The sequence below is a fragment of the Mus caroli genome, chromosome 18 (assembly GCF_900094665.2).
Source record: "Mus caroli chromosome 18, CAROLI_EIJ_v1.1, whole genome shotgun sequence".
Taxonomy (NCBI): domain Eukaryota; kingdom Metazoa; phylum Chordata; class Mammalia; order Rodentia; family Muridae; genus Mus; species Mus caroli.
Genome location: NC_034587.1, coordinates 59,798,688 through 59,826,319, shown reverse-complemented (window position 1 = coordinate 59,826,319; position 27,632 = coordinate 59,798,688). Strand labels below are relative to the sequence as shown.

At 43.4% G+C, this 27,632-nt stretch overlaps 1 protein-coding gene across 2 annotated transcripts in view; it reads left to right on the top strand.

Annotated features, from left to right (window-relative positions):
• Nucleotides 1-27,632, top strand: part of Piezo2 (piezo type mechanosensitive ion channel component 2) — a 357,120-nt gene that overhangs the window by 323,119 nt on the left and 6,369 nt on the right. The window contains exons 37-50 of one of the 2 annotated variants that reach the window (XM_029472160.1): nucleotides 4,493-4,660; nucleotides 7,184-7,591; nucleotides 8,261-8,519; nucleotides 10,708-10,890; nucleotides 13,226-13,478; nucleotides 14,849-14,981; nucleotides 16,090-16,237; nucleotides 16,342-16,556; nucleotides 19,486-19,644; nucleotides 21,453-21,600; nucleotides 22,691-22,879; nucleotides 23,323-23,415; nucleotides 24,681-24,853; nucleotides 26,406-26,534. In XM_029472160.1, coding sequence (XP_029328020.1) covers nucleotides 4,493-4,660; nucleotides 7,184-7,591; nucleotides 8,261-8,519; nucleotides 10,708-10,890; nucleotides 13,226-13,478; nucleotides 14,849-14,981; nucleotides 16,090-16,237; nucleotides 16,342-16,556; nucleotides 19,486-19,644; nucleotides 21,453-21,600; nucleotides 22,691-22,879; nucleotides 23,323-23,415; nucleotides 24,681-24,853; nucleotides 26,406-26,534 — 2,658 coding nt within the window. The remainder of the gene's footprint in view (nucleotides 1-4,492; nucleotides 4,661-7,183; nucleotides 7,592-8,260; nucleotides 8,520-10,707; nucleotides 10,891-13,225; nucleotides 13,479-14,848; nucleotides 14,982-16,089; nucleotides 16,238-16,341; nucleotides 16,557-19,485; nucleotides 19,645-21,452; nucleotides 21,601-22,690; nucleotides 22,880-23,322; nucleotides 23,416-24,680; nucleotides 24,854-26,405; nucleotides 26,535-27,632) is intronic. The other variant, XM_021150566.2, reaches the window with a different exon arrangement.

Sequence of the window (27,632 nt, the reverse complement as noted above, 5' to 3'; positions counted from 1 at the left end):
CTTAATGGTAATGGTGGTTATACTGTCTCTTGATGTCTGTCCCTTCCTCCCAGGCAAGTGTACACTGCCCACCCTGTCAACCCTGAAAAGCCCCAGGACCCTCTGCACTGTGGCATTCTAGATCACTGCTGTCCATTGTATAGAGCTCACTAAGCCCATGTCACTGTCTTGGGAAGAAAATTAACAGTTCCAGAGTGACCATCTAACTGCATAGATGGCACCATGCAGCTATCTTATAGACTGAGAATTATATCTCTGAGGATAGCCATGTATTTTTTATCGAATATCTAAAAAACTGTATCCCTATTCTAGGCCAAGGTTTGAACTCAGTTCTAGAGCAAACAAAACCAAGAGCCATCCCTCACATGGCTCCCATCTGAGAAGGCTCTCTGACATAAGGCTATTGCCTCCTCTACCTGGTATAATGAGGAAGGACAGAACCTCCAGGTGGCCCAGACTCACACACACTTCACACATCCAGTCAGCACAGAGGCAGATGACCACATTTTTCCTACAAAAATATTGACTACATTTTATTTTGGATGGAAGGAGGTAGGAAGGATGTAACATGACTGATAACAAACTCAAAAATATAAGTTAAAAATCAAAGGGACCAAGGTTGGTACTCCATTGGCCATTTACTTAGCCAGCCCATGCAAGGCCTGGGACGTAGTCACCAATACCAGAGACAGAAAAACAAAACGGAAAATCAAAATTGTAGCCATTGGAGAGAGTGGTGAAACAGAGAATTTCTTACCTCTATTTAGTATGGTTTCATATGTGCTACTGAATTGTCTTTGAGCTGACCAATTAAGAAACTCAAACACCGCCATATACCATTTTTCACCTTTGACACAGATCCAAATCTATTGTTATGAAAATAAAATCATATATCATATAAATATATGTGTGTGCATGTGTGTATATATGTACATATATATATATGCCATACTCATGCTTACATACACACATATATACATGTAAGATATATATAAATATGTAAGTATGTAAAATCTCAAATTTTAAAATAGTCACTTACTTTTGTGTGTGTGTTTGTGTGTGTGTGAGTGTGTGTGTGTGTGTGTGTGTGTGTGTGTGTGTATGTCTTTGCCTATATTGATTCTGTGTAGATAAAACTTAATGGATACAGTCCTTCCCCTCTTCCCAAATAGATACTCTTTTATGGTCTTTTCAGGAATAATAAAAGGATGGTATTTTCTATAACTTGGGAATACACCAGTTATTTTTAAGCTCTGAAATCAAAAAATATTTCAGCTAATATGTTCTTCATCAAAGGAGGGATGATTGCAGCCAGACTCCTCTTAGAGCTTCAAGGTGAACCATTTATCCTTAACTGACATGAGGTGTAAGATGCTATTTTATTCTAGAATAGAATAACTGTTAGAAAAATACATCATAGTGATAAAATGTATCGTCTATCCTTTTTCTATGCTTTTATACTTCACTCAGACAATAATTCCTGAAAGTACTAGTAGTAGCAACAGCTCTAAAGCAAAAATGTCGATGACAGCATCAACTGGCTTCCAGCATTCTGTGAGTCCTGTGAGACCACCCCAGGATCTCTGTGACAGAGCAGGTTTACTTTTCTTGTCTCACAGGTTTTGCTGAAGTAAAAACCCACTGTCCATTTTGTAATTTATTTCGATGTTTTGGTTCGAACCATAACTTCGGTCTTGTGTGGAATCTCCTAACTCCTCCTCTTTGATCTCATTCCAACAAGTTTCTCCATAACTAGATACCAGAGCATTCGAATGCGACCCTTCTCTCTCTGGTTAATTTCTATGTCGTGAATCAAAGTCCATTTTACCCCATTTTTCTTAAGGGACGGCCTATGTCAGTCTAGCTCACACTGGCTGCTCCCTCATCAGGGAAGGGTGGGCTAAGGACATGCTTTAGAGATGCTGTGCAGGTCAGTGTTGTATGAGACACTGTCTTCAGTTCCTGGTGGCATAATGGAAACGGTGACAATGAAACTAAGTGAACACTGATGGGCAGATGTATATAAGGGTACAGATGTGTGCAGCCTGGGAGGGGCGAGGTGGTGGGGGGAGGAGGTAGGCATGTCAGGATGCCCTGGACACCCTCAATGTTGACTAACATTGCTTCCTACACAGGGGTGAGCGAAGGTGAGTAAACGATTCCTGGTTTCCAAATACTCCCACGTTAGAACCAAACGATAGTCAGACAACCATTAAAAATAAATAAATAAAAATCACAGGGACAATGGAATGTGAAGAACCCTGAGGTGAGAATACTGAGCTTCCCTAGAGACATTCCCAGATGGCATACCACCACTAGCAGCCCATCCTCTGCTTGGTCATTTTTCATAACACTTGCAAATGTTCCTCAGCTTCGGACCACACTGTTCTGCATGTGGGTGTCTAACACAAACTATATTTTATTGCTTTTAATTCCCCAAAAACCATGTCAGACCAATCTGCTTTTCCTGTGCAAAAGTCACACTCATATTCAAGTACAATTATTCCCTCCCATACAGTGAAGAATATGTATAATATATAACATGTTATTATACCTGATTTTTTTTCTTTTGCCAAGATATGCTGTCTCCTAGTGTGACTCGTAAGGTTTTCTCAGTCCCTCCTTCTTTTACCTCCTTCCCTGGTTTATTTCATAATAAGGAGGTGTGCTTTGTTACCCTGAACCCAAGGCTTGACAATGTAAAGGGGAGGCAAAGAGTGATGCTAACATCTTTTGATATTTGAACAAATCATGTGTCACCTCCCAAAGGGAATATACACAAACATTTTCCCATAAAACTTAAGATTCTTCATAGATATCCTTAACATCACACACAGGACCTGTTTTAGGGTAGTTGCTTTAGTCCCAAACTCTTAACAAAAAAAAAGAATCAAGAGATTATTACATTACAAAGTATAAATAAATATCCTGACAGATTCCTATATGAGAGACTTTTAATTACATAACAATCTATAATATGTTCAACTAAGAAATTAAGCAATTACAAATCAAAGCTTAGGAGACTACAAAGGGAAACTACCATCTCAAACAAAACCAAGTACCTGCCTTTAAAGATGACCTATACAAAAAAAACCATGGCTGGAATGCGAAAGTGGGAGTCACTCGATATCACACTTACAGATTGATTTTAAAAATTTAAAAAAGAAGTTAAAATATTTGCAAAATTATAAAACTGTTAATCCATAAACACAACTCCACCTCCTTAAGATGTCCAGGAACACATGCACTGGGAAGAGGCAGCACGGCATGAAGATGGTTGCTCAGGCACCTGCATATTTGGGGCAGACAGATCTGGTGAACACATGGCCACCCTCCTTTAGCAAGAATGACCTCACTGTGGCCTGTTCCCTTTGAAGTTTCTGTCCCAACATCCATGACACAAATTTTCGCATACGAACAGAAAATGGAGTCACAATGGGAGCCTAGCAAATGAATACAATTTTTTTATGGGAATCCTTTAAATCCAGGGCCAAATGGTGAGCCAATTTCTAATGGCTCCTCATACAGTCAGCTGTGTGACTTACCAAAGGATGGATTACTTTGGCTGCAAATGCTGTTAACTGCATTCCAAGGGTGATTCTCAGGTATAAAGGGGCAGTTGCCCTTTGAAGTCTGCCACCTGAGCAGTCGCTGTGCTCTTGCTGTGGAGACATCTCATGTCTGCGCCATGATGGCTGTTCCTCTGGGTACCGAGAAATGAAGATTTTAGTCAATGGGTTCTCTCCCCTGGGATACCCACCAAAACTTAAAGCATGATCTGTAATAAAAAAATAGTTAAAGCAAAACATTAACAGATAAAGGTGTCTGTGCATTGCTAGAATTCCTTTGTTGTTGTTGTCTTGGGGTTTTTTTTTTTTTTGTACCATTTTATTTTTTATGTTGGTTGCCACGTATCCAATCAGTGTCTCTTCCACATGCTGGCTTGGCTTGGTCCCTATGACTCGGAAAATGAGGTGGCATTCCTGAGCTTGTCTGGCTCTCATTTTGAAAATGTTGTAAAACTAACATCTTTTCTACAAATTTTACGGGCAGTTATTTCTGCTGGTGCAGTTGAGTTGAGAAATGCTTTCCGTGGACTTGGGCTTGCAATTCCAAAGAAAGCATATTTTCTTCGGTCGAAAAAGAAACAACTGCATTGCAACGCAACGCTACAAGGATATGAACTTTGTAAGAGGATGCCTGGGTCTCGTCCTTATCCTGCATCGTGTCTCACCTGGAGAGTACCGTTTGAAAGCCAATCCCTAGCCAGTACTTTTTTTTTCCAACTCCAGTTTCTTCTGTTTATTTATCCTGCCAAACAGGTCCTTCCCTGTCCCGGGAGCCCACGCTGCTGTGATCATCCTGTCGGTGGCACTGTTGTGTGTGGTTGCCGCATGGCGGTGTGTTGGTGTGTTGGTCAGTTGTCCCTGGGTGACTTGGTGCACCACTTGGGTTTTTAACTCTGTGTTTCTGTAACTGTTTGCGCTGCTAGCTGCTACACTGAAGCGACCCTGCTGATCTCAAGGCAGTCCACCCTTGATGATTTAGATGGACAAGACCCCGTTCCTAAAACAAGCGAGCGTGCTCGGCCTAGGCTCCGTAAAATGTTCAGCCTGGACATGTCCTCTTCGTCAGCTGACAGTGGCAGTGTAGCATCAAGGTGCTTAACTTGTGCATGCTTTGTTCTGTACTCTTGGATCTCCTCCCCATGGATGCCGTTGCAAGTATAAGTTCGTGAGATGAATGCCATTCTATTTTTTTTTCTAGCTTGTTTTAAGAATTTGCATGACCAAAAAAAATGCATAACCGTAGCCCTTTCTGTGATATAATTATTTCCAAGACAATGTTCCGTGCACTAACTGCATCTTGGTTTTTGTCTGTTAGCAATGGCTTAAAAGCTCTGATTGAAAACATTACCTTCCATTTAAAATCTCTATATATATTTTTCTCTTTTCATTTTCTAAGATATATATTTGATATATATAATATATACATATCAATATATATTAAGAAACCATCTGTCAAATATAGCCATTTTCAGATCATGCAAAATAAATGGCTCTAGTTGGCATATATCTAACAGAAAATTTGAATATATTTTACCACTGGCTTTTTAGAAGAATGTAGAAACACACATCATCTTTACAGACAACTATCCGCCTTGTTTGGAAACAATTATTCCAGGCTTAAGTTTCCTCATTAAATCCTGCCAGAAAGCAACATTCAGTTAGAAATGAAATTAAGGACATACCTAAAAACCCTTTAATCCCATCTCAAATCTTAGAGCTGTTGCCATGGACGCTAGCCATACATGTTCATCCTGACATGAGAACAACTCAAGCCACAGCCAGCTCCATTCTAGCCACTGGGGGTCTCTCACAACAGAGGTGGGGTCTTCTTTTGCTGCCCGTTGTAGATCTTAACCCTTTGGTACTGTCCACTGGGGCCTGGCATAGGGGGAATCTTTTACCTTCTCAGACATCCTCGTTCAGGCGCAAGCTCATTGTATCCTGCCACTCTGAAGAGTCCTGAAGGTAGACTTCATCTGTAGCATCACTTACAGTCACATAAGTTAAACCTAATGCCATCTCACTCCCATGACCTGAATGTTTCCTGAGGTGCTGCTCAATTCAGTGGCTTCCCAGGAAGCTGTAGGTTAACGGACATGAGTCTTAGCAAAACAGTCCTTCTCAGAGGCTTCTGCAGCACGATACAAACTCAGAACCAAAGCCCCAGGCCTGCTTAGTGCCTGCACGATCATCCACCACTCTTCAGTTAGAAGAGATCACAGAAGATGTGCCAGCCATTCATCCATCACTTGCTGACATGTCTACACTAGGATCCAGCCATCCAGCCTTTGAGAATCTCCGTGTTTGTGGAAGCTGTGTGCTCACATGTGCCACTCACACAGCAGTGTGTATTTCAGATGCTGGTACACTGTCTTCCTGCATCCACCAGACCTTAAATACCTGTCTCTTCTTCAAGAGCCAAACAGTTAAGAAAAGGCATGCCATGAGTTTCAGCATGCAATGACTTTATATACGGCTGCTTTGTTTTCAGTTCTAACATTTTTTTTTTGCATGGGCCTGACCAGAAGAGCTAGGAAAAGGCTAAAAATGAAATGCAGAGTGCTATAGAAAAGGTACCAGGAAACCAACGTAGAGCCTGATGAGAGAGGTAGGGAAAGCTATGTAAAGGAAGCTGTAGGAAAGATGTATTTAAAAAAATAAATAAAAGAAGGCAGCAAAGAAAGAAAGAGAGAGCAAGAGGAAGGAAGGAAGGAAGGAAGGAAGGAAGGAAGGAAGGAAGGAAGGAAGGAAAGAAAGAAAGAAGGAAAGATGGAAAGAAGAAAGGAGGGAGGGAGCAAGGGAGAGAAGGAGGAAGGAAGGAGTTGCTGGGGTGTGAAAATAGGAAAAAGCTCTGTGATTCAGCAAACAACTTAGAGACAGTAATAGGTGGCCCCAAGTTCAAGACCAACAACTCACAAGAAATGTATGAGAACAGGAGAGAAGGTGGGAATTCAGTGGGAAAGATGCTAATACCGATAAGAAAGAGACAGCAGAAGAGAGAAAGAGGAGGAGATCCACATTAAAGAAGAGGCATTTTTGAAGCATGTGCTTGTTAAGTTCAGCCAGAATCTACTGGCTTCTGTCATCCTCAGTGGTCCTGGGCAGCTAAATCCCTTGTGCAGGACTGGGAATAGACCACATCTTGGTCAAAAGCCTCTGGGACTATCAGGCATGGCTTCTCCTTTCCATATGCTCTCCTATGTAAGGAGTGACGGCGGTAGGTATGCTATGCTACATGTCTGCTGACTTGGAAATGAACCGAGAGCTCATGACTGTGACTATCGAACCTGCTTTTAAAACACTCCTGTGCATAGACCGAGTTGCTCCTTCTCGAGGCGAGAGTCACTTGCTCAGGTTTGGAAGAAGGCAAAGCTCACTGTCCACTTTTGCATCTGGGAAGGCTACTGCTTGCAGTGTCTGCAGACCGGGAGAGAATTTCTGGAAGGAACAAAGCCGATGGGATCCACAGAGGAGGGTTTTTATTTTTTCTTTTCTCACATGCTTGAGGCTTCTGACTTGGGAGTTCTGAGGTGGTGTCGTAAGAATTGGGACAGGTTATAAGCTGGTATACATGCTAAGACAAGTGTGTTTCTGCCCATCTTCTTTCCTAACAGCGAGCCCACACAGTGTACCATGCTGTATTCGCGCCAAGGAACTACGGAAACCATCGAGGAGGTGGAGGCTGAAGCTGAGGAGGAGGTGGTAGAGTGTCTGGAGCCTGAGCTCCAAGATGCAGAAGAAAAGGAATACACAGTTGAATATGAAGCGGGGGTAGAGGAGATCAGCCTCACTCCAGATGAGGAATTGCCTCAGTTCTCTACAGATGACGGTGATGTGGAGGCGCCGCCCTCTTACAGCAAGGCTGTCAGCTTTGAGCATCTATCGTTTGCGTCGCAAGATGACTCTGGGGCCAAGAACCACATGGTGGTCAGCCCTGATGACAGCCGTACAGACAAACTGGAGTCAAGTATCTTACCACCTCTGACTCATGAGCTGACAGCCAGCGATCTGCTGATGAGCAAGTAAGAGAAGAAAGTAGGCCTCTAGCATTTTAGCCAGGGACCATCAGAAACATGTGTGCTCTGGTCACATTTGCACAAATCCCTAGACATAGAAGGCAGACATATAGTCCTGGAACATCAATGTGACTGAGTAACAGACTCAGCAAAAACTATCCAGTGACACTTGTCTTGATACCACCTCTTTCTATAATAAGGTCTCAGGCAGATTGGTAGTCCCTAATTTGAAAACTCAAGATGCTCTGAAATGCAAAACAGCTCTAATGATCTCCACAGAATGCCGGAGATAAATGAATTCATGCCATTCAACTTTGTGCATGCATAAAATTATTGGAAAGCATTCTATCAAATGATCTTTAGACTTTATGAATACGGCATGTATAAAGCATACATTAAATTTCATGTTGAAACTTGAATTCCATATATGACGTATTTCATTTCATATACAAGTAATCTAAAACATGACGGCCTTCAACATCTCAGACACTTCCCAAGTGTTTTTGACAAAGAATAATCAACCTGGATGCAGTGGTCTTGTCTACATATGTGTGGGTAAACACACACACAGCGGAGGCATGTGCAGATACACAACACAAGAGATCACACAGATGTAAGTCAGTGATTTGGAAAAGGTGGACACTGACTGGTATCTCGTCATGCTTACTTTAACAGGATGTTCCATGATGATGAGCTCGAGGAATCTGAGAAATTCTATGTGGACCAGCCCCGGTTTTTGCTGTTATTCTATGCCATGTATAACACCCTGGTAGCCCGCTCAGAAATGGTGTGCTATTTTGTGATCATCCTGAACCACATGACCTCTGCCTCCATCATCACTCTCCTGTTGCCCATCCTGATTTTCCTCTGGGCCATGCTGTCTGTTCCCAGGCCCAGCCGGCGCTTCTGGATGATGGCCATCGTCTACACTGAGGTAGGCCAGTCTGTTGCATGGCCTGCTTATACTGGCAATCATGGTCAGCAATGTGGCCTAGTACTGGCAATTTCATATACCTTGTCAGGCTTCATATCTTACACGAGGTAGGTGTTAGTGTCATTCCCAATTAGAACACACAAAGAGACAAACTTCAGTGGGATTCATTAATTGGCCAAAGGTTCCAAAATGGTTGGAACCAGAGCTTTGGAAGCCTGCTTGTGGGAGCTGTGATATTAACCACTGTCGTTATAACAGTCTTTTGCCAAATCAAGCAAAGTGCCCAGTATCAGTGAGTACCCAACACAATGGACTCAAGATTAAATAACTAGCTAAGCACCTTGAATGCAGGCTGATGCGGTGGCACACATACCGCCCGTTTCTAAACCTAAAGTCACTTTCCATTCATCCCAATGCAAATGCTTGAAAACCTAAGTGGCAGGAGGATATGTTGCTCTCAGATGTAGGGAACAGGAGCACCTCTTTGGACACACATAGAGCCATGTTTTCCATCATTCCCGTGACATACAGAAGTCTCGTGAAGACTCCAGCCCGAGGCAGAGGATAAGGCTCACATGTGATGTGTCCAGGCTTCTGTGGTGTTTGGGGCTGTGGCTTTTGTGATGAAGATCAAGTCCTTCCACAATTCAGAAGGAAACACTTACTTTGAATAGCATTGTTCTAGCCCGAGGCTCGTGAATCAGCACGAGCTGGAAACGCTGTATACTTACAAGTGATTCAAATCAGGTGAAAACAGACCTTATAGAAAATGATCGCAAAAATACGTGGATTAAACATTGGTAGTATGTATGTTATATCCATGAATAATCATTCTTGAGGGTCACTTCTATTACATGCCTCCAGGATTAGACTCTGTTAAGGGAGAGGATGCCATTCGCCAGGACCAAACTCCACAATGTGAGAGGGTTTCTTAGATTCTGGTTCTTACATGCGTGAGTCACAGAAGACGCCATGGGGATAGAAAAGGGCAGGAGATGCACCACTTTCAAAAGTCCTCTTGCAGTTTGCAGCAATACACACACACACACACACACATATATATATACTCACTTAAGTTGGGGTTTTTAATTTTTCTATCTCAGGGTAAAGTAAATGGGTGATCCAGCTAACATTCCACAGCTCCATTTGAACTGTGCGCAGAAGCACAAAAACCACGCAGCCCATTGATGAAACAAGTGGGAACAAATATTTCTGTCTTTCAGTGAATCAGAGACTAATGTAGATGCAGATACAGTGGTGGGGGAAGGAAGTGAGTGCTGAATGCATCAAACCTTCCTGGAGCTGAGCAGTGCTTGCCCACCACACATAAGCTCCAGGTTCAACCCCCAGCACCATATAAACCAGGGGTGGTGTTGCCATACCTGTAACTCGACATTCTGAGAGGTACAGGCACCAGGGACAGAAACTCGGGGTCTCTTTGGAGGTTAGAGGCTACAACTCTGTCAAAGAAAGAAAGAGAGAGGTGGGAGGAAAGAAGGAAGGGAGGGAGGGAGGGAGGGAGGGAGGGAGGAAGGAAGGAAGGAAGGAAGAAAGGAAGGAAGGAAGGAAGGAAAGAAGAAAGAAAGAAAGAAGAAAGAAAGAAAGAAAGAAAGAAAGAAAGAAAGAAAGAAAGAAAGAAAGAAAGAAAGAAAGAAAGACTCTCTAACTGCTTAATAACATTCTTGGCTTCATCCCCGTCAATACAAAAACAAACTAACAAAACCTTAAAAACTCCCCAAAAGTGAATCGTTTTTCAGAAAATTTTAGAAATCTAGGCATTATGTAACATATAAATATATCATTATTCAAGTGTGCCCTACCTTCTTTATTTTCATAACTGGATAGCTAGATGTATAATTAAGTCAATATAAAAACCGCTCTTCACAGACAGAACATGACCAGCCATCCCGTTGATGAATGGCCCGGTGGCTTTGCTTCCTGATAGTTGACACTGTTAACAATACAGTGTTACTCTTGCTCAGGAGATGAGAACGATCCCACCAACACTTCAAACCCAGGAGCTTTGAGATCATTACATATAATAACAGTACCTTATTCCACATAACTGTGAACATTTCAACCACCAAAACTGTGAGGCAGGCATGTTTTCTTAATTTTTACATCACTATTTCTTGTGCATTGCTATTCCCAGGAGGAATGACTTTCCCTTTCTATCATCCACGTGTAGGTGGCGATCGTAGTGAAATATTTCTTCCAGTTCGGCTTCTTTCCCTGGAATAAGGACTTGGAAATATACAAGGAAAGGCCCTACTTTCCACCAAACATCATAGGGGTGGAGAAGAAGGAAGGATATGTTCTTTACGACCTCATTCAGCTGCTGGCTCTGTTCTTCCATCGCTCCATTCTGAAGGTACCTAGCACTAACAGTTCATTGCCCCCATGTTATAAGTTCAGTCTGCAACAGCGCTGAAGATCCTGAACATTTACAGAGCATTGCCTGAAGGAGAGGCGATATCATCTCTGCACTAGTTTAAGTCAAAGCATAAAGGAACACTCAGAGACAACACCTTGTTTCTCTTCTCCATCGCGACCTCTAGCTGTCTTCTAGTAATCTTGGCTTTACCAAGTCAATCTCTTAGGAAGCTCTAGCTGATGGAAGGAGGCTATCTCAGGTCAAGCCCAAGACTACTGTGCCTATATAATCTTGCCTTTGAGAAAGCTATTGTTCTCAAGGCCTGAGGAAGACCTCTGCAAGGCAATGCATCCCCGACGCAGTCACTCTTACCCTCTTATTTTGTAAACATTTATACACAGAGATGCACACATACATACACACGCACACATGCATTATAAATATGTATGTGTATATCATATGTATGCAATGTTTACATACATATATCCCCTTTTATTACTCAGATTCTTCTCATACACTACCATCTGAATTTAGTTTGTCCACCCTCTACTCCTCCCAGTTCCTTCCCACCTACTCTCTTATCTGTGTTTACTACTTTTCTGTGGTTTACAAAAGAACAGGCTTTAATACATAAAAAACCAAAACATAACAACAAATACAAGATAAAATGAAAACCATCGTACTGAAGTCAGACAAGACAAGCCAACAGAAAAACAAGAGTGTCAAGAGAAGGCACATGAGTCAGAGACCCTGATGTTCATACATTCAGGCATCCCGTAAAAGTCCTAAACTGACAGCTACAGTATATATGTAGAGGATCTGGTGTGAGCCTCTATAGGCCTGTGATTGCTGCTTCAGTCTCTTCAGAGCAAAGGAACTTTGCTTAGTTGTTCTAAAGGATCTCCTGATGTCTTCCATTCCCTCTGTCTCCCCACTCCCTCTTCCTCCTCTTCTCTGGGATTTCCTGAACTCTGGGGGAGAGATTTGATGGGGTCATCTTGTTTAGAGCTTGTCTTTCAAGGTTGCTCTCGTTCATAATGTCTAACTGTGGTCTCTGTGAATTTGATCCCCCCTGCTGCCCATTTTGATAGCCAAGTGGATGTTTTTCTTCTCACGTACAAGCTGTAAACAGAAAAACTGTAAACAGAAGCTGGCCAATCTACTATAACTCTGTACAAATCACTACACAGCTTACATTTCCAGGCCACTGTGCCTTTTGTCACAGTCCTGGTTTTTCCTATTTCCACCTTGCTTCCTTTTCCAAAGCATTTCAAATATATAACTCATCTAATCAAATCATGTGTTTATCAGTCCTTAGAAGGATCCCATTTAGGATAAACTTGGATATATATATATATATATATATATATATATATATATATGCATATGTATATATATATATGTGTGTGTGTGTGTGTGTGTTTGCTTTTGGTTTTTAATGTATACTCAGTCTTGTTCTACATCCAAACCTGACCCAGGACTCAAGGAGTATAGCCCAGGCTGTTATCAAACTTTTGATCCTCCTGCCTCAGTCTCCTCAATGATAGTGTGATGGGCATGTACTACTGTGCTCAGCTATAACTCACAGGGAAGAACAGGCCAAACTTTGAGAAATAAATGTAAAACACAGACCATCTAGGGCTCAGGAGAGGAGCTCACTGGGGTATATCGCACACCAATGGAACCATATCACACATCATGTGCGGTCCAAATGGGGGCTCATGCTAGCAAGACCAAGGGATTCTCAGCCTCCTGGTCTGTTCATTCTTACCCTTTTTGACAGCTCTTTATCCCATTTCCTTACAGTATAAGTCAGTAGACAGAACCTTTGCCTAACATCTGGTCAACAAATTTTGAGTAGAATATTTGCAGTTTTGTTCTGGGCGTTGAGTAAGCCACGGCTCACCCTACTATGGGGACTAGGAGAGGGACAGAGTCATCCTACAAAATGGAGATACTTGTAACGTGAGGAGCTAAGGTTGGGGTCACCTGTGCATGGTAAGTGGGGCAAGGCTAGTGCTAGTGCTAGCAGTGAGCACTCAGATGTGTTCTAGAAGGTTCTAACAAATTGAGAGGTCATTGTCTCATCCTTACTCTATCTGCCTCACTCTTCCTGCCTTGGCTTAGTTACTCATACAAACTCTTTTCACCTACAAACATCTCCACTCTCCTAAGACACTCACAATTCTGTACAAGCTTCCTTAGACATAAATCCCTTGGCTTTCCAACATCAAGGGATTGAATGTTCAAAGGGACACTGTAAGAAAGACAGCCAGTTGGCCCACCCAAGATGCTAGCTAGCCTCAGCTGTCATCTTCTCTTCTTCTAACAGTGTCATGGTCTATGGGACGAGGATGACATTGTTGACAGTAACACAGACAAGGAAGGATCGGATGACGAGCTGTCCCTCGATCAGGGCAGAAGAGGCTCCTCAGACTCACTGAAGTCTATCAACCTGGCTGCCTCTGTAGAGTCTGTCCACGTGACCTTCCCCGAGCAGCCAGCAGCCATCAGGAGAAAACGCTCCTGCAGTAGCTCTCAGATCTCCCCACGGTCCAGCTTCTCTTCAAATAGGTCCAAAAGAGGTATCTGTTGCATGGCCATTAGGTTGAAATGAGCCCCACATAGTCTCATTGATCTGGTGCCTCTGCATCTGGGGAGGGGAGTGGTTCGGTGCTATCCAAAGACAATGTTGTGACATAGAAGAAACATGCTCTGGCATATGACAGACCCAAGTTCAGAACCTGTTTCATCTGTGTGTAGCTTCATTGTTCAATATGTGTGAGTCCATTCAGGGACCAGGATTTGGCCAGCACATAACCTCATATCCTAGCATGTAGTAATATAAAGGCATATGATAATCTATCCATCATTTATAGAATCTCTGCTGAGTGTGCAGAATTTGAAAATAACAGAATTTGAAAATAGATTTAGATTTTGTCAATGGAGTTTTTTGGGGGGAGAGTGAGGACTGAACCCAGGTTCTTTCTCATATTATATACAAATTAACCCTTATATTCAAAGGGTTGATGCCCAGGCATCAGCCTGGGGAAAGGCACATGTTTGGGACTGTAATATGAACAAAGTAAGGACCAGCCCTGAATATAAATAGATAGGCTCAGACTTGGAGAACCTACAGCACTTAAATGGGGCAAGTGCTCTATCTACCACGGGGCTCTCTCTCTGCCTCTTTTGATTTTACTAGTTTTTATTCTAAGGTATGTCTCCCTTCATTTCACAGGCTGGGTTTGAACTCACTATGTAGTATAAGTGGGCCTTGAACTTTCAAATCCTCCAGGTTCAACCTCCCTACTAGCTAAGATTCCAAGCCTGTGCCACCAGGATCACCTTCATTTGGAGACTTTTAACAAAATTGTGTTGTTATTTCCTAAACTGGTCATTAATTTCTTACTCAACATTGAGTGAGATCAGAGAGGAGCTATCCATGCAGTTGCTCTGAGGGAGTAGTTGGGCCTTTGTACTTATGGGGCACATGACTTCTGCTTCTCAGGATTCATGCATTTGTCTTCATGACCTACGTATTGATATGAGTAATGATCTGAGTCAGATATGGGAAATGCGGCTCATATTGGTTTTGCAGATGTAGAAATTAGGATATGAAAGTAAGTCTGAGTCTCGCACCCCCATGTGGAAAATCTGAGTCCTAGAACATGAGAAGGAGTACCAGTATTCTTCCATGGGTTTCTTCCTGAACAAAGGCTTCAAAAGCATTCAGAGGAGACCTACTGGGTGTGAACCCACAGATCTATTCCAGCCTCATGAGAGCATAGAGTTGTCAGACTCCTAAACACTCAGTAGACACTCTTAAAACCATCTGTGCCTTGCATGTTCTGATGCAGGAGAAAGCCAACCCTACACCCAACCTGATTTCTGTTGGCAGATCCACTGTTTGCCCTCCAGCTTGTGATTTCTCTCCTTCTCCTGCTCTTTCTAGGCAGCACAAGCACCCGGAACAGTAGCCAGAAAGGAAGCAGTGTTTTAAGCCTTAAACAGAAAAGCAAACGAGAACTTTACATGGAAAAGCTTCAAGAGCATTTAATCAAAGCAAAGGCGTTTACCATAAAGAAGTGAGTGAGTAGAAACATGATTGAACTGTTCACTTGGTCTGGAGCTGGGGAACAGGTAGCGATGGCTTCCTGTAAACCAGAGGTGAAGAACCCAGATAAAGTGACCCAAGGTTAGATTGTTTTAAAAGCCATTTGTTAATAAGTGCAGAAGTCAAGGGTTCATTTTATGAGTTTTTGGCATTGCTCTTTGATGTTCAGCCAGGCATAGAGAAGAATGAGGTTCGCATGGATGGGAGCCATTATACCTCTTTTCCTCCAGAGAGGGAGGCTTGGTGGCATGGAGCCAGGCTGCTTATTCAGTGCTTCTACAGTTGGTCTCTAGCCTACTTCATGGATCTCTCCACTTGTTGGCAATTCAACGGGTTAATGCCAAAGGACTAGCATGGTGAAAGGCACGTGTTCGGGACTGTAATGTGAACCAAGCAAGGGCTAGCCCTGAATATAGATAGATAGGCTCAGACTTGGAGATCCTGCAGCACTTAAATGGGGCCTTGATTTGAAGGCAGTACCCAAATCACAGTGAAGTTAAGGTACAGGCCTGGAGGACAAGCCAGAGATACCAGGGCACAGTGGTAATGGCAGAGAAAGGAAACAAAAGCTAAGGACAGCAGAGAGATATAATAATGGACTTAAGACCTCAAACCAGAAGACACAGGAGACATCTGATATTTATCTATGCTCAGATCTGGCCCTTCAAGTGTCAGCATGCTCAAGGGCACCCTCACTTTATTCTCCTCAGACCCTGTACCTCAGTCATAGTCTCATCCCAACTTTATGCAAGACAAGATTGCAATATGCAGAGTTCTGCAGCAAGGCTCCCATGTAGTGACTAGCTGGACCCAGAGAGCCAAATACCCAGAACCTGGCTTTTAGTGCTTTTTGACATGCTGTGGTGCTTCGAGGGAAGAATCATGGCAGCCTACAGGTCACCCTTGCTTCGGCAATCTACTCATCTTGTGTTCCTTGAGCAGGAGTATTTCCAGGGGACTCTGCCTTAGCTTTAGAGGAAGGTAGGACTTGGATAGAGAGGAGCAGGAGAAGGGGACTGAAAGTGCTGTCAGTCGTTTTTCCCTCTGGCCCTTCTGAGACAAGTGGGCTTGTCTTGCAGGACTCTACAGATCTATGTCCCCATTCGGCAATTCTTCTATGACCTCATCCACCCAGACTACAGTGCTGTGACTGACGTATACGTGCTGATGTTTCTGGCCGACACTGTAGACTTCATTATCATCGTCTTTGGCTTCTGGGCCTTTGGGGTAGGTTGGGGCAAGGGTCTCCACTCCTCCACTGACTTTAAAAGGAAATACATTTCCATCTTTGAGAGCTGCCACTCGTGCTTAGCCTGTCCTGTCGTCCCCAGAAACACTCGGCGGCTGCAGATATCACCTCTTCTCTATCAGAAGACCAGGTCCCCGGGCCATTCCTGGTGATGGTCCTCATCCAGTTTGGAACCATGGTGGTGGACCGTGCACTCTACCTCAGGAAGACTGTGCTGGGCAAGGTTATCTTCCAGGTCATCCTCGTGTTTGGGATTCACTTCTGGATGTTCTTCATCTTACCCGGTGTGACTGAGAGGTAAGGGCTCCCCCAACAGGCATCCAACAGGACAGGCCCGCAGCACAATAAGAGGCAAGAGCTTTAGTGAGGTTCAGTTCAGATCTAGAGTAGGACTTGATTTCCCGTCCTCGGGGCTTTATCTGTATCTCGTCCTCATTTACAAAAACAAAGGTCAGAGAAACAAAGAGAAGCAGTGGCCTCAGTACCATCCAGAGCCAAAGAGCCTCAATTTTTCTGTTTTTCTTTGCACTCTAAATGATGCCAAGAGGAATTGAGTCTGATCTAGGGGTGTGCCCTTTGGTGGGGAAGAGACATTTGATAAGATGTCCCCTGAGAAGCTCATGAGAAATGGTTATTCAGCTGGTTGAAAAACACACTGGGAACTGACAAGGGAGAAATGGTACTATCTGCCATGAGGATGATAATGGAGCCTTAAAGACACAGGTAGAGGACCGGGAAGCCCTGTCATGAGATAATGATGTTTCTGTTGAGACAACTATTACTAGTGGTTAATATGGGCTGTCGGTAGGGATGAGTGAGTTTAGAAAGGGTAGATATTACCAAGCAAGTTGGAGTACACAGTAACCCCAGCATTCAGGAAAGCAGAAGGACCATGAGTTTGAGGCCATCCTGGGCAATACAGCAAGACGGTATTTCAAGAATAAGGCAGCTTGAAGTTCTTCACTAGGGGCAGGGCTTGACAGTGGCTACTGGCTTTCCCTAACATCTAGAATGGAATAGATCTAAAAGTCCTCAGTAAGCTGAATTCTAAAGTACCCCAAATTCTCTTCCACTTCTCCCTTCTCTTCTACACCCAGAGTTCTCCCTTTTCTCCTATATGCTCTTTGTGACCAACAGATTCACCTCAAACCAGTCTTGTGACCAAGTCAGTGCTTAATGTGTGAAGAAATGAATAAATAAAAGAACAAGAGAAAAGATTGGTGTAAACAAAATATGCCCACCCTCTTACGTTATACAAAAAAAAATGGCCCATAAAAGTGGAAGTGTCCAGGTCACATAGTAGGTGTACTGGATGGTCCAACTTGACACAGGCTGGAGTTATCACAGAGAAAGGAGCTTTCGTTTGAGAAGTGCCTCCATGAGATCCAGCTGTGGGGCATTTTCTCAATTAGTGATCAAGGGTGGGAGGGCCCCTTGTGGGTAGTGCCATTCCTGGGCTGGTAGTCCTGGGTTCTATAAGAAAGCAAGCTGACCAAGCCAAGGAAAGCAAGCCTGTAAGTAACATCCCTCTTTGGCCTCTGCATCAGCTCCTGCTTCCTGACCTGCTTGAGTTCCAGCCCTGACTTCCTTTGGTGATGAACAACAATGTGGACGTGGAAGTGGAAACTCCCCAAGTTGTTTCTTGGTCATCATGTTTTGTCCGGGAATAGAAACCCTGACTAAGATAGTAGGGCTGAGGTTTTTATTAAATAGATTAGAATGTATGTATACAGCATAGTGTAGATCTCTCTGCCATTGGCTTGAACAGTCATGTTCCTAAGTCAACGATACCGCATTTAGAGTCCATTTGGAAACGTTCCCTCTTACTGTCACCGGGTGTTTCAAACATCTTCAAGTGTTTAGAGCCATCTCCCTTAGTCAGGGTTCCTATTCCTGCACAAAACATCATGACCAAGAAGCAAATTGGAGAGGAAAGGGCTTATTCAGCTCACACTTCCATACTGCTGTTCATCACCAAAGGAAGTCAGGACTGGAACTCAAGCAGGTCAGGAAGCAGGAGCTGATGCAGAGGCCATGGAGGGATATTTCGTACTAGCTCGCTTCCCCTGGATTGCTCAGTTTGCTTTCTTATAGAACCCAGGACCACCAGCCTAGGGATGGCACCACCCACAAGAGGCCCTCCCACCCTTGATCACTAATTGAGAAAATGCCTTACAGCTGGACCTCCTGGAGGCATTTCCTCAAGGGAGGCTCCTTTCTCTGCGATAACTCCAGCTTGTGTCAAGTTGACACACAAAATCAGCCAGTACACCTTTCTCATGTTCAGATAACAAGTTTGATCTTTTGTCCAAACAGCAGTCATGCTTAGTCGAGTCATATGTACAATCTGTAGATTGGGATGGCTAATATTTTCACACCACATAAGGCAACTGACTCAGATATAGCACACAAAGAGGAAATCCAAAGTGTCCTGAACTTTAGATGGCCATAGCTCATTGGAGGACCTGGCCTCTGGTCTTTCCAGTTAGCCCCATGGTAGTTTTTACTGTAGAACAATACAGTGTGAAATGTATTGGGAGTGCTCTAAAGGAAAAATCAATTGGGAAGACTTTCCTAATTCTAAAATAGATAAAATGAAAAAGACTGTTATGAGGACACACTGTAACAGTCCAGTAACGTCTACATTTGGCACAGTCAGAGAACATATCTCACATCAAACGATTAGGTAAGGCAGCTATTCTGTATAAATATTGCGCCTAGAAGAATATTGGGAAGGATATTTGTTAGTTTATAGTATATTTATTACTATCTATAATTTAAATCGAAGAAATACACCAAATTTGATGCACAAGGCAACTGATGAATTTTTCCTGATACATAAAGTTGTCTCAGAATGGTTTCTGCTATATATTCTAAATTGTGGGTCGTTTGAAGTTAAACTGTAATTTCTTGAAGAGTACACTTTAATTTGGACTACAGCACCTGTATCACATATGCTGTATGAAAATGTTTATTGATGAATTCAGTTAACAGTAATTTAATGTAATCACAGTCTTAACAAATTCATGATTCCAGTCACAGAATTAAGGTTTTTTTTTTTTCTTTTTTGTTATATTTTCAATTTGGGAGTAATCCACTAGGTAGAGAATTCTTTAGAATTATCCTAAGGAGTAGAGGGGACATTTATGTGTCTTCTGCTTTGAACTGTTGACGTCTGTACAAGAAAATACCCCATTCCTTCACCTTCTGTAATTTTGCCTTTTAGGAAGTTCAGCCAGAACCTGGTGGCACAGCTTTGGTACTTTGTGAAGTGTGTGTACTTTGGGTTGTCTGCCTATCAAATCCGCTGTGGCTACCCAACCCGTGTGCTCGGGAACTTCCTCACAAAGAGCTACAATTACGTCAACCTCTTCTTGTTTCAAGGGTGAGGACACTGTCTTGCCTGTCACCCGGGAGGGGACGAGATGGGAAATTGGTGTGTGTCTTCCACAAGGAAGCAAGGGCGTAAGGCACCCTGAAGCTTTTACAATGTTGGCAACACTCACTGAGTACCTGCCAGGATGTTTCCCTAGAATTACCCAGACTTGGATAATTTTCACGTTAGTAACTTGCCTACTTACCATGATAATGTTTGGGGATTAAAAAGTACAAATATCCCTCTTGCCAAAGCTCCGGGATCACCATAGGAGAGCATGGCAGAAAGGTTCTAAAAGCCAGAGGCAGTGGGTGTCTACAACAAAACAGTATTTTCTGGACACAGCAAGGCAGTTGTACCTATGAGCTCACAGCAATTGTAACAGCAGTATGCACAAGACCCATATAAGATCAGCCCAGACAATGTCTCAGCTTGGAGCAAGAGCACAGGTTCCTTAGCTGAGTTGCTACTGGCAATTGATGACAACTGGGAGACTAAGTTTTCTTCAAGGGTGTGGGTCCTGGGAGACTACCCATGCTCAAGTAGATGGTCTTAAACACACGCTTATAGAGACTGCACTAAGTCGGCTCCATGGGTTTAAAAATGAAACAACCCACGGAATTGGGTGGGAAAAATTCGATGATACAGAGGAGGAATTATAGGGGAGGAAATGAGAGGTGAATTAGATGAAATCACATTATAAGCAAGTGTGGATTTCTCAAGCAATAAGACAGGGAGTGAAGTAAGCATATCTAGTCCTTAAGCATGAATATATTTCTGGACATAGTAAAACGGAATGACGGACGGGAATCTGAACCATCCCAGAATACACCTGGAGTTCTTTGCGTACAAGGAGCTCGTCCATGAAGAACCCTAGGTGGCACAGTGCTGCCTGTTTCTGGTGGTTAGCTCATCAAACAAGCTACAGTACTTCTTCCACATGATGATTTCCATAGTAGCATACCCTGGTATTCCTCCAAAAGTTAAAACCACATTTTAAGAGGTAAGGTAGCTGTAGGCAGAGCTAGTGCCTCCGTGGCGCTAGCCCCGAGTCCTGGTGATAGTTCAGAAGAAAGGTTGGGCCCACTCCGATTTTGTTATCAGTCACATGTTCCACCCTAGGCCTGGGCCTGATGTTTTCTCCCAGGGATTTGCTTACTATTTAGTCTGTAGAGCTGAAGCAGCCCAGGGGAGGGGCTCTGCATTATAACAAAACTGCTGTGGGGATCTTAGAATATGCCCAGTTTCCCAGCCTGGGAGAAACCCTTTACATTTAAAGACCAGGGAATAGTCCTCAGAGCCTTCTGGAACTTAGGCTAGCCCATTCCTCAACACAACTCAAAAACTGGAGGCTTGGGCCGAAGCAGTTAGACTTGTTAACCCAACAAGCCAACGATGGTGAGTCCTTTCTCTGGCTCCAGCAACACTGCCTGGTTCTTCTGCCTTCCCCCATTTGCTCTCATCTTAACCAGGTGTACACTCTTTACTGATTCATCCATCCGCAAAGCCATAGTAACTCAAATAGCCTCTGCCCAACTGACTTTTTAATACAAACACATGTGAGAGAAACAGAATCAACTTCAATATTCTTTGACTACGAAATCCCGGTGAGTTACACCGTCAGAGAAAACAGGAGTGAAAACTCTCAGTCCGTATTGTCAATGTATAACGTGATGCAGTTGTATTCCCGGTTGGATTTCACTGTGAGAGTCACCTTGAGAGTTTTTCTTGACTGATGGTGCTTTACACAGATTGTCGCATGACCTCCTGAGGTGAGGTATACAGTGGGACCATCCTCCAAATGTCTGTCCCGGCAGGTTCCGCCTGGTCCCATTTCTGACTGAGCTGCGGGCTGTGATGGATTGGGTGTGGACAGATACAACCCTGAGCCTCTCCAGCTGGATTTGTGTGGAGGACATTTACGCGCACATTTTTATCTTAAAGTGCTGGCGAGAGTCGGAAAAGGTAAAGAGCAGATGGAAGTGCCTCTTTCCTGCCTGCCGCTCTAGAGCGCAGGTCTGTTACAAGATTAATGTAGATGCTGCATGGCTTGTGGCCAGATGGATGGAGGCAGGGGACACAACCTGCCGTGAGCCAGAAATACAACACTGATTTCCAACCCAATGGGTTGGAGGTTTTAAAGTCATTGCTGCTGTCGTTGGCAACAGCATCCAGATGTTGGTATGGGAACTTTAAACTCTCTGTTAGAGAAAATGTTATTCTATTAGGTGTCTATTAAGTTTAAATATAGATTAGCTTTATTGGATATTCTTAAAGGTCATTGGATGGAACCAGGATATCTGGTATATTGGTGTATATGATGCATACATATATAATGTATATGGTGTATACATTATATTGTGTATATATGGTGACAGAAACATACAACCAACATTAGCCAAAGCCTGTCTTACCTCAGAGAGGTCTCTTTGGAAGAGGCTCTTATAATGTGCCTAATATCTACAGTGCATCCCCAGCTTCTCCTGGCCAGAGAGCTCTACCGTTAGTCAGGAGGCACATTTGTTTATGGGGTTTATGGAATTGAAGGAGCTTGTTAGTGCACACTCCACACTGCCACTAAAGAATTGCTCTAAACTTTTAGGGACTTCAGCTTGAGCTGAACCCGAAATTTGTGGCTTTGATGCTAAAAAGAAAAATAAAATGTCAGGACTTTGCCATGAAGCAGGGCCGGAGATTTCTGTTTAAGGTATTTTAATATAGGTTTAAGCACAAGAGCTATGAGCAAGAAACATACTCAGAAGAATGTAAGAGAGAGACCCAAGATGGGACACTTTAAACAGATGCTTTGCCAGAGAGCACCTCCTGGAACTCACCAGGAGGAAGGGAGGCTCAAGATCTATCGTGAGCTTTGGGACAGCTTGGCACCCAGCTGACTGGGATGAGGTTTCTGCCCCGTGTCAGAACAAGTAGAGAGGAGTCAGGACTAAGTGTGAGTTCTCCAGTGCTGTGAGGGAACCACTCACCCTTACCTGAGCCTCCCTCCTGCACCCTCTCTCAGGCACCTGCTAAGTCTTGCTAAACCCTTGTGTTGCAGAGATACCCTCAACCCAGGGGTCAGAAGAAGAAGAAAGCCGTGAAGTATGGCATGGGCGGCATGATCATCGTCCTCCTCATCTGTATCGTCTGGTTTCCTCTGCTCTTCATGTCTTTGATCAAATCTGTCGCAGGGGTTATCAACCAACCCCTGGATGTGTCCGTCACAATTACCCTGGGAGGTTATCAGGTGATCTAGCTTCCTCCCATATTCCAGAACCTTTCCTAATGCAGCATCTATGCATGAGAGCCCTGACTGGGATGTGAAGTGATGGCTCGCAACACCAGAGCTTTTATCTAAATGTTCACCCATCAGCAGCCTTGTGTTATAATGAAGGAAAGTGTAGGAACTTGGAGGCAGGGTAGTTCCATTTGCTGAGGCTAGGCAAGGCCCTGGGTTTGATCTCTAGCACAGTAAGCTGTAACAGCAACCACCACCAGCAACAACAAGCCAAGAGTGGTCCGTTTCGTTTTGAGCACAGAACTTATCAGTGCAAAAGGAGATCTCTGGGGCTAACTGCCTCTGCAGCATCAGTACAACTGATCGATACAACTGTGGAAATGTGTCTTTTATCCCCCATGCTAGGAAAGTGTCACGTGATGCTGACTGTGCCCTGTACCTTTGTTTTCTAGCCTATCTTCACAATGAGCGCCCAGCAAAGCCAGCTGAAAGTTATGGATAATTCAAAGTATAAAGAATTCCTAAACTCTTTCGGCCCCAACAGTGTAAGTAATGTATGCCAAACTCTCTGAAGACCACCGCATAGGCTCCCTTGTCACTTGTCAGGTGGCTGGGTGGCTTTGCTTGTGCCTCCTGGTGCTGAGCAGATCGTCAGCCACACATGGCACCTGGCTGCCCACCAGCTACTTTGACAATATTAGAAAGCATAAGTGATAGCAAACACAAGCTTAATTAATTTTAACGAAAGTTCAGCATGGTTTTATTCATTTAAACAAATGCATACAGTGTTTAAAATGTAGTAGTATTGATCTTTCATTGGCCTACCTGTTCTGGGAACCTTGAGTTAAGAAATGAATTCAAACTATGGGAAAGTGCTGGGTGGGTACTTGCTCAAGAGCCTGTTGTTTTCGATAGCAGAAACTAAAGCGATCTGAGTGTTAAAAAACAAAACAAAACAAAATAAAAACCAGATTGGTGAAGGAAATGATACCAAATATATTGCATGGATCTGATTGGATGGGTTCCTAGCAGCCATACTGAAAACAAAGGCCCACACTTCTGACCATATCTATGTTACACCATATCTATGATATGGTTCTGACCATATCTATGTTACACACTTTGTTATCCAAAGTGAAGATTTCTCAAGCAATTTCTCTTGTAATAAAATGCCTTTAAGGATCCTATGAGTTATATGACAAGTTCTCAAGTAAAACAAAGATTTTTAAAAAAAAAAATCTGACTATTATATTTTAAAATGTTAAACCAAAAGAAATGTATCCCTGGGCACATATTACACTGGTGATATCTGGTGGTCGGATTGTACCTGGTGGTCATCATTTCTCTGTAGTTTGCATTCCAATAGTATAATGACATGGCTTTCCACATAAAGACAGTTTCACAAATGATTTATGGAAATAGATCAAGTCATCTGATCTGCTTAAAATATGCATCAATAGCCATGGCAGCAAAACTAATCTTGACAATCAGCATCCCTTAGGATCGGGCCTAAGTGGATTAAACCTTGTCTCCTGTAAGGAGGCCATGCTTCCTTGGTTATTGGTTTCTATGGCAACGGGGAAACCTGATGTGAATGATGAGGTTCTCCTTTGTTGATTGATAAGGGTGGCTAAATACCTGTTGGGCATGCGGTGGGAGCTGCCTTGGGAACCCAACACGTCAGGTACCCCATATCTATTTATTCCTAGGGAGACCGCTTGGCGAAAATCAGCTAAAAGAAAGAGCATTGCTTCCTTTATGAGCATGGCAAACAGATTCCATTTACGTGTGTGTATTTGTGTGCATTCAGGGGGCAATGCAATTTCTGGAGAACTATGAAAGAGAAGACATAACAGTAGCAGAACTGGAAGGGAATTCGAATTCTTTGTGGACCATCAGCCCTCCCAGTAAGCAGAAAATGATACAGGAGCTCACCGACCCCAATAGTTGCTTCTCTGTTGTTTTTTCATGGAGTATCCAGAGGTAGTTACTGTGTTTCCATGCATCCTTCCCTTTTCCTAACCTTACCTCAGGCTGGGGGAGAAACCAGAAGCACCGCTCACATGGTCTTGATGCTCAGTCACTTGCCATTGATGTTAAAATTCACATTTTGATGATGAAATATGGCTCTCCTAGGAACCAATGACCTGAGTAAAGTGTCTTGTTTTAATTGTTTTGGTCTTGTTTTAATTGTTTTTGGGTTCTTTCTTTTTTTCTTTTTTTTTCCTTTTCTTTCTTTTTTTTGCGGGTGGGGGTGGGTTAGGGTTGTTTGCTTTTGTGTCTCTTTTAGGAGGGGACAGCAATGAATGAAATTTGCTAGTAAGACAGAAAAGTAGCGAATGGAAAGAATGGTTTAGAAAATAAACAGTGCCGTGTGTCCTGAGAGCTCCACAGAAGTTTAATCTGAGAACCAGAGGACCGCAGTGTTTGAAGACTTGGACACCCCACCCCCACCCCCACCCCGACCCCCATCCCTGCTCCAATGGAGATCTGTTCTGCGAATGTGAGATTTGAGTCCTAGAAACAGGAGACCCAAATGAGGTCCCACGCAGTCCCCACCAGAGCCAAACCTGAGCACATGGCCTGACTTGGCTTTTGTTTGGATAAATTAAGTGTGTCTTGTTAAAGGTTTTTGCATCCGGACATTTCACCTGGTGCTTTAGTCAGGTGCATTTGGAGAGCTCAGCACAACAGACCAGGGTTACTTAGTTTCCTTTATCAGTTTTAGAAACCAGAACCCCAGGTGGTCCACCTGCTGAAAACCACAACTTGAACTTCTTGGTTTTTAAAAACAATCATAGTAGCTCAACCTATGATTCTAACAATGAGAAGGTGGAGGCAGGAGAATTCATGAGTTGGAGAGCAGCCTGAGCAACACATTGCAGCTAGTCCTGGACTACTGAGTGAAATCTTGCAAAAAACAAAAAACAAACAAAAACTAGCAAAAATGAAGGAACTATGACAAGTTCAGAGGAAATCTTAGAATCTAAAATGAACTCACAAGAAAATTGGAAAATGCTATTTCCAAGAGGTCGTTCAGAATGCTCTCTGTAACCTTATTTTCTCCTTAATGTCTCCAATCCCTCAATTCCAATTTGTACCAGTGGCTATAAACTTGGCTTCTATCCTTTGTTCTGAAGAGCCACCAATCCCAACAACAAGAAGAGAAATCACTTCTGATTAGACAGTTTTTTTGTTTGTTTTTGTTTTTTTTTTTTTTTTTTTTAAACACTGGTTCTGCTGGTCATCATAGAGACTGACATCCCTGGTGTCTGAAATTCCTAACACCTGCTGCTCGGTCCCCTGTTCTGTCTTATGTATGGGATTGTAGTCTCCCTCAGTCTTATTACTTTGGCTCTTAAAAGGGTGGAGATGAAGGTAGGGTGGCAGAGAAGGTTGGAATGGAAAAATCTGGCCCCACTGAAAAGTCCATGAGATACAAAAGTGAGACCAATGTCTATGAATCTCTCTTCCGGACTGCAAAGCAATCACTAACATTAAGCTTTTTTTTTTCCCCTTATTCCTTCTTTCACAGAAACATGACTTTGGGTGCAAAAGCCGAAATAGCAACGGATAAGCTTTCTTTCCCTCTTGCAGACGCAACACGGAATAGCATAGCTAAAATGATTGCTGGCAATGACACAGAAAGTTCAAACACGCCAGTGTAAGTTGTGGTACCCTGTGAATACAGCTTTCGCTCATGACAAAACATCTCTGTAGAGATTCCTAAAGTAACCCGGCTTCTTTGAGAATGCAAGTGAGCCTTAATTGTTAGGCTCCATTTTGTGAGAATTAGTTCATGTCAGTTCCCATCACAGGAACCTTTCTCCACTTTCCCTGCCGTTCTGCTATTCGTATGTTGTTAATGACAGTTAGTGTGGGGCTGGCTCCACAGATACTCCATTCATGGTAAAATATTGGCCTGCCCTCCTCCTAGCACAAAGCACACTCACTGTTCTTCCACTCTCTGTGACCAATGTTCACTGCAAGGCGGCTCTCTCTCTCTCCCTCAGTCCTTGGGCCCCATTCTCCATCCACTGGGTACCACTGCGCTGATTTCCATGTGTCTAGAAGTGTAGAAACTCCTCAGGTCCGCCTAGATCTACCTGCCCATCACACCATGAGCTAATGTTGCTGCATTTCCTGCCCAAAGGTCACTGCCTTAGAAGGGTGGGACAAAGACTTGACTTAAATGATCCAGGCTTTCTGTCCTCATGCCTACCGCCGGATCTAGGCAACCAATGATTTTCAAAAGAAGGAAACAGGCTGGAGATTGCTTCATAGATTACCACCAGCATTGACGCCTGCCCTGCACTGCCTCAGTCTCCTGGCTTACCGAGCCCTGACTGACTTTATATCTCCGAGGTCCTATCTGAGTCTAATCACCACAAGCTAAGGACAGACCCCGACCCCTTCCTCTTAGGACTCTTGTACCAGGGTGGCTGAATGTCAAACTGCCTGAATGGGGTGGGAAGATAAGCAAGAAGACAATGGGTAACAGACAGTTGGTGGGGAGTGGGGGAAACATGAGATAAATAAGAACCAGCAGAGGACGGATGCCATAGACCAAAACTGACAGAGCATTCCACATGTCCACTGGGAGCTCCCCCAGCTTTGTACTCTAGGCTGCCATGGACCCCTGCTGATGAACTGACCATGAAGTTTACTAGAAGATAGTCATCTGGATTCTTCATTCCTTGCCTTTATGAGTCCCTGATGTTCAGGAGCTCCTAAAGATTATCAATGCTCCACCCCCACCCCC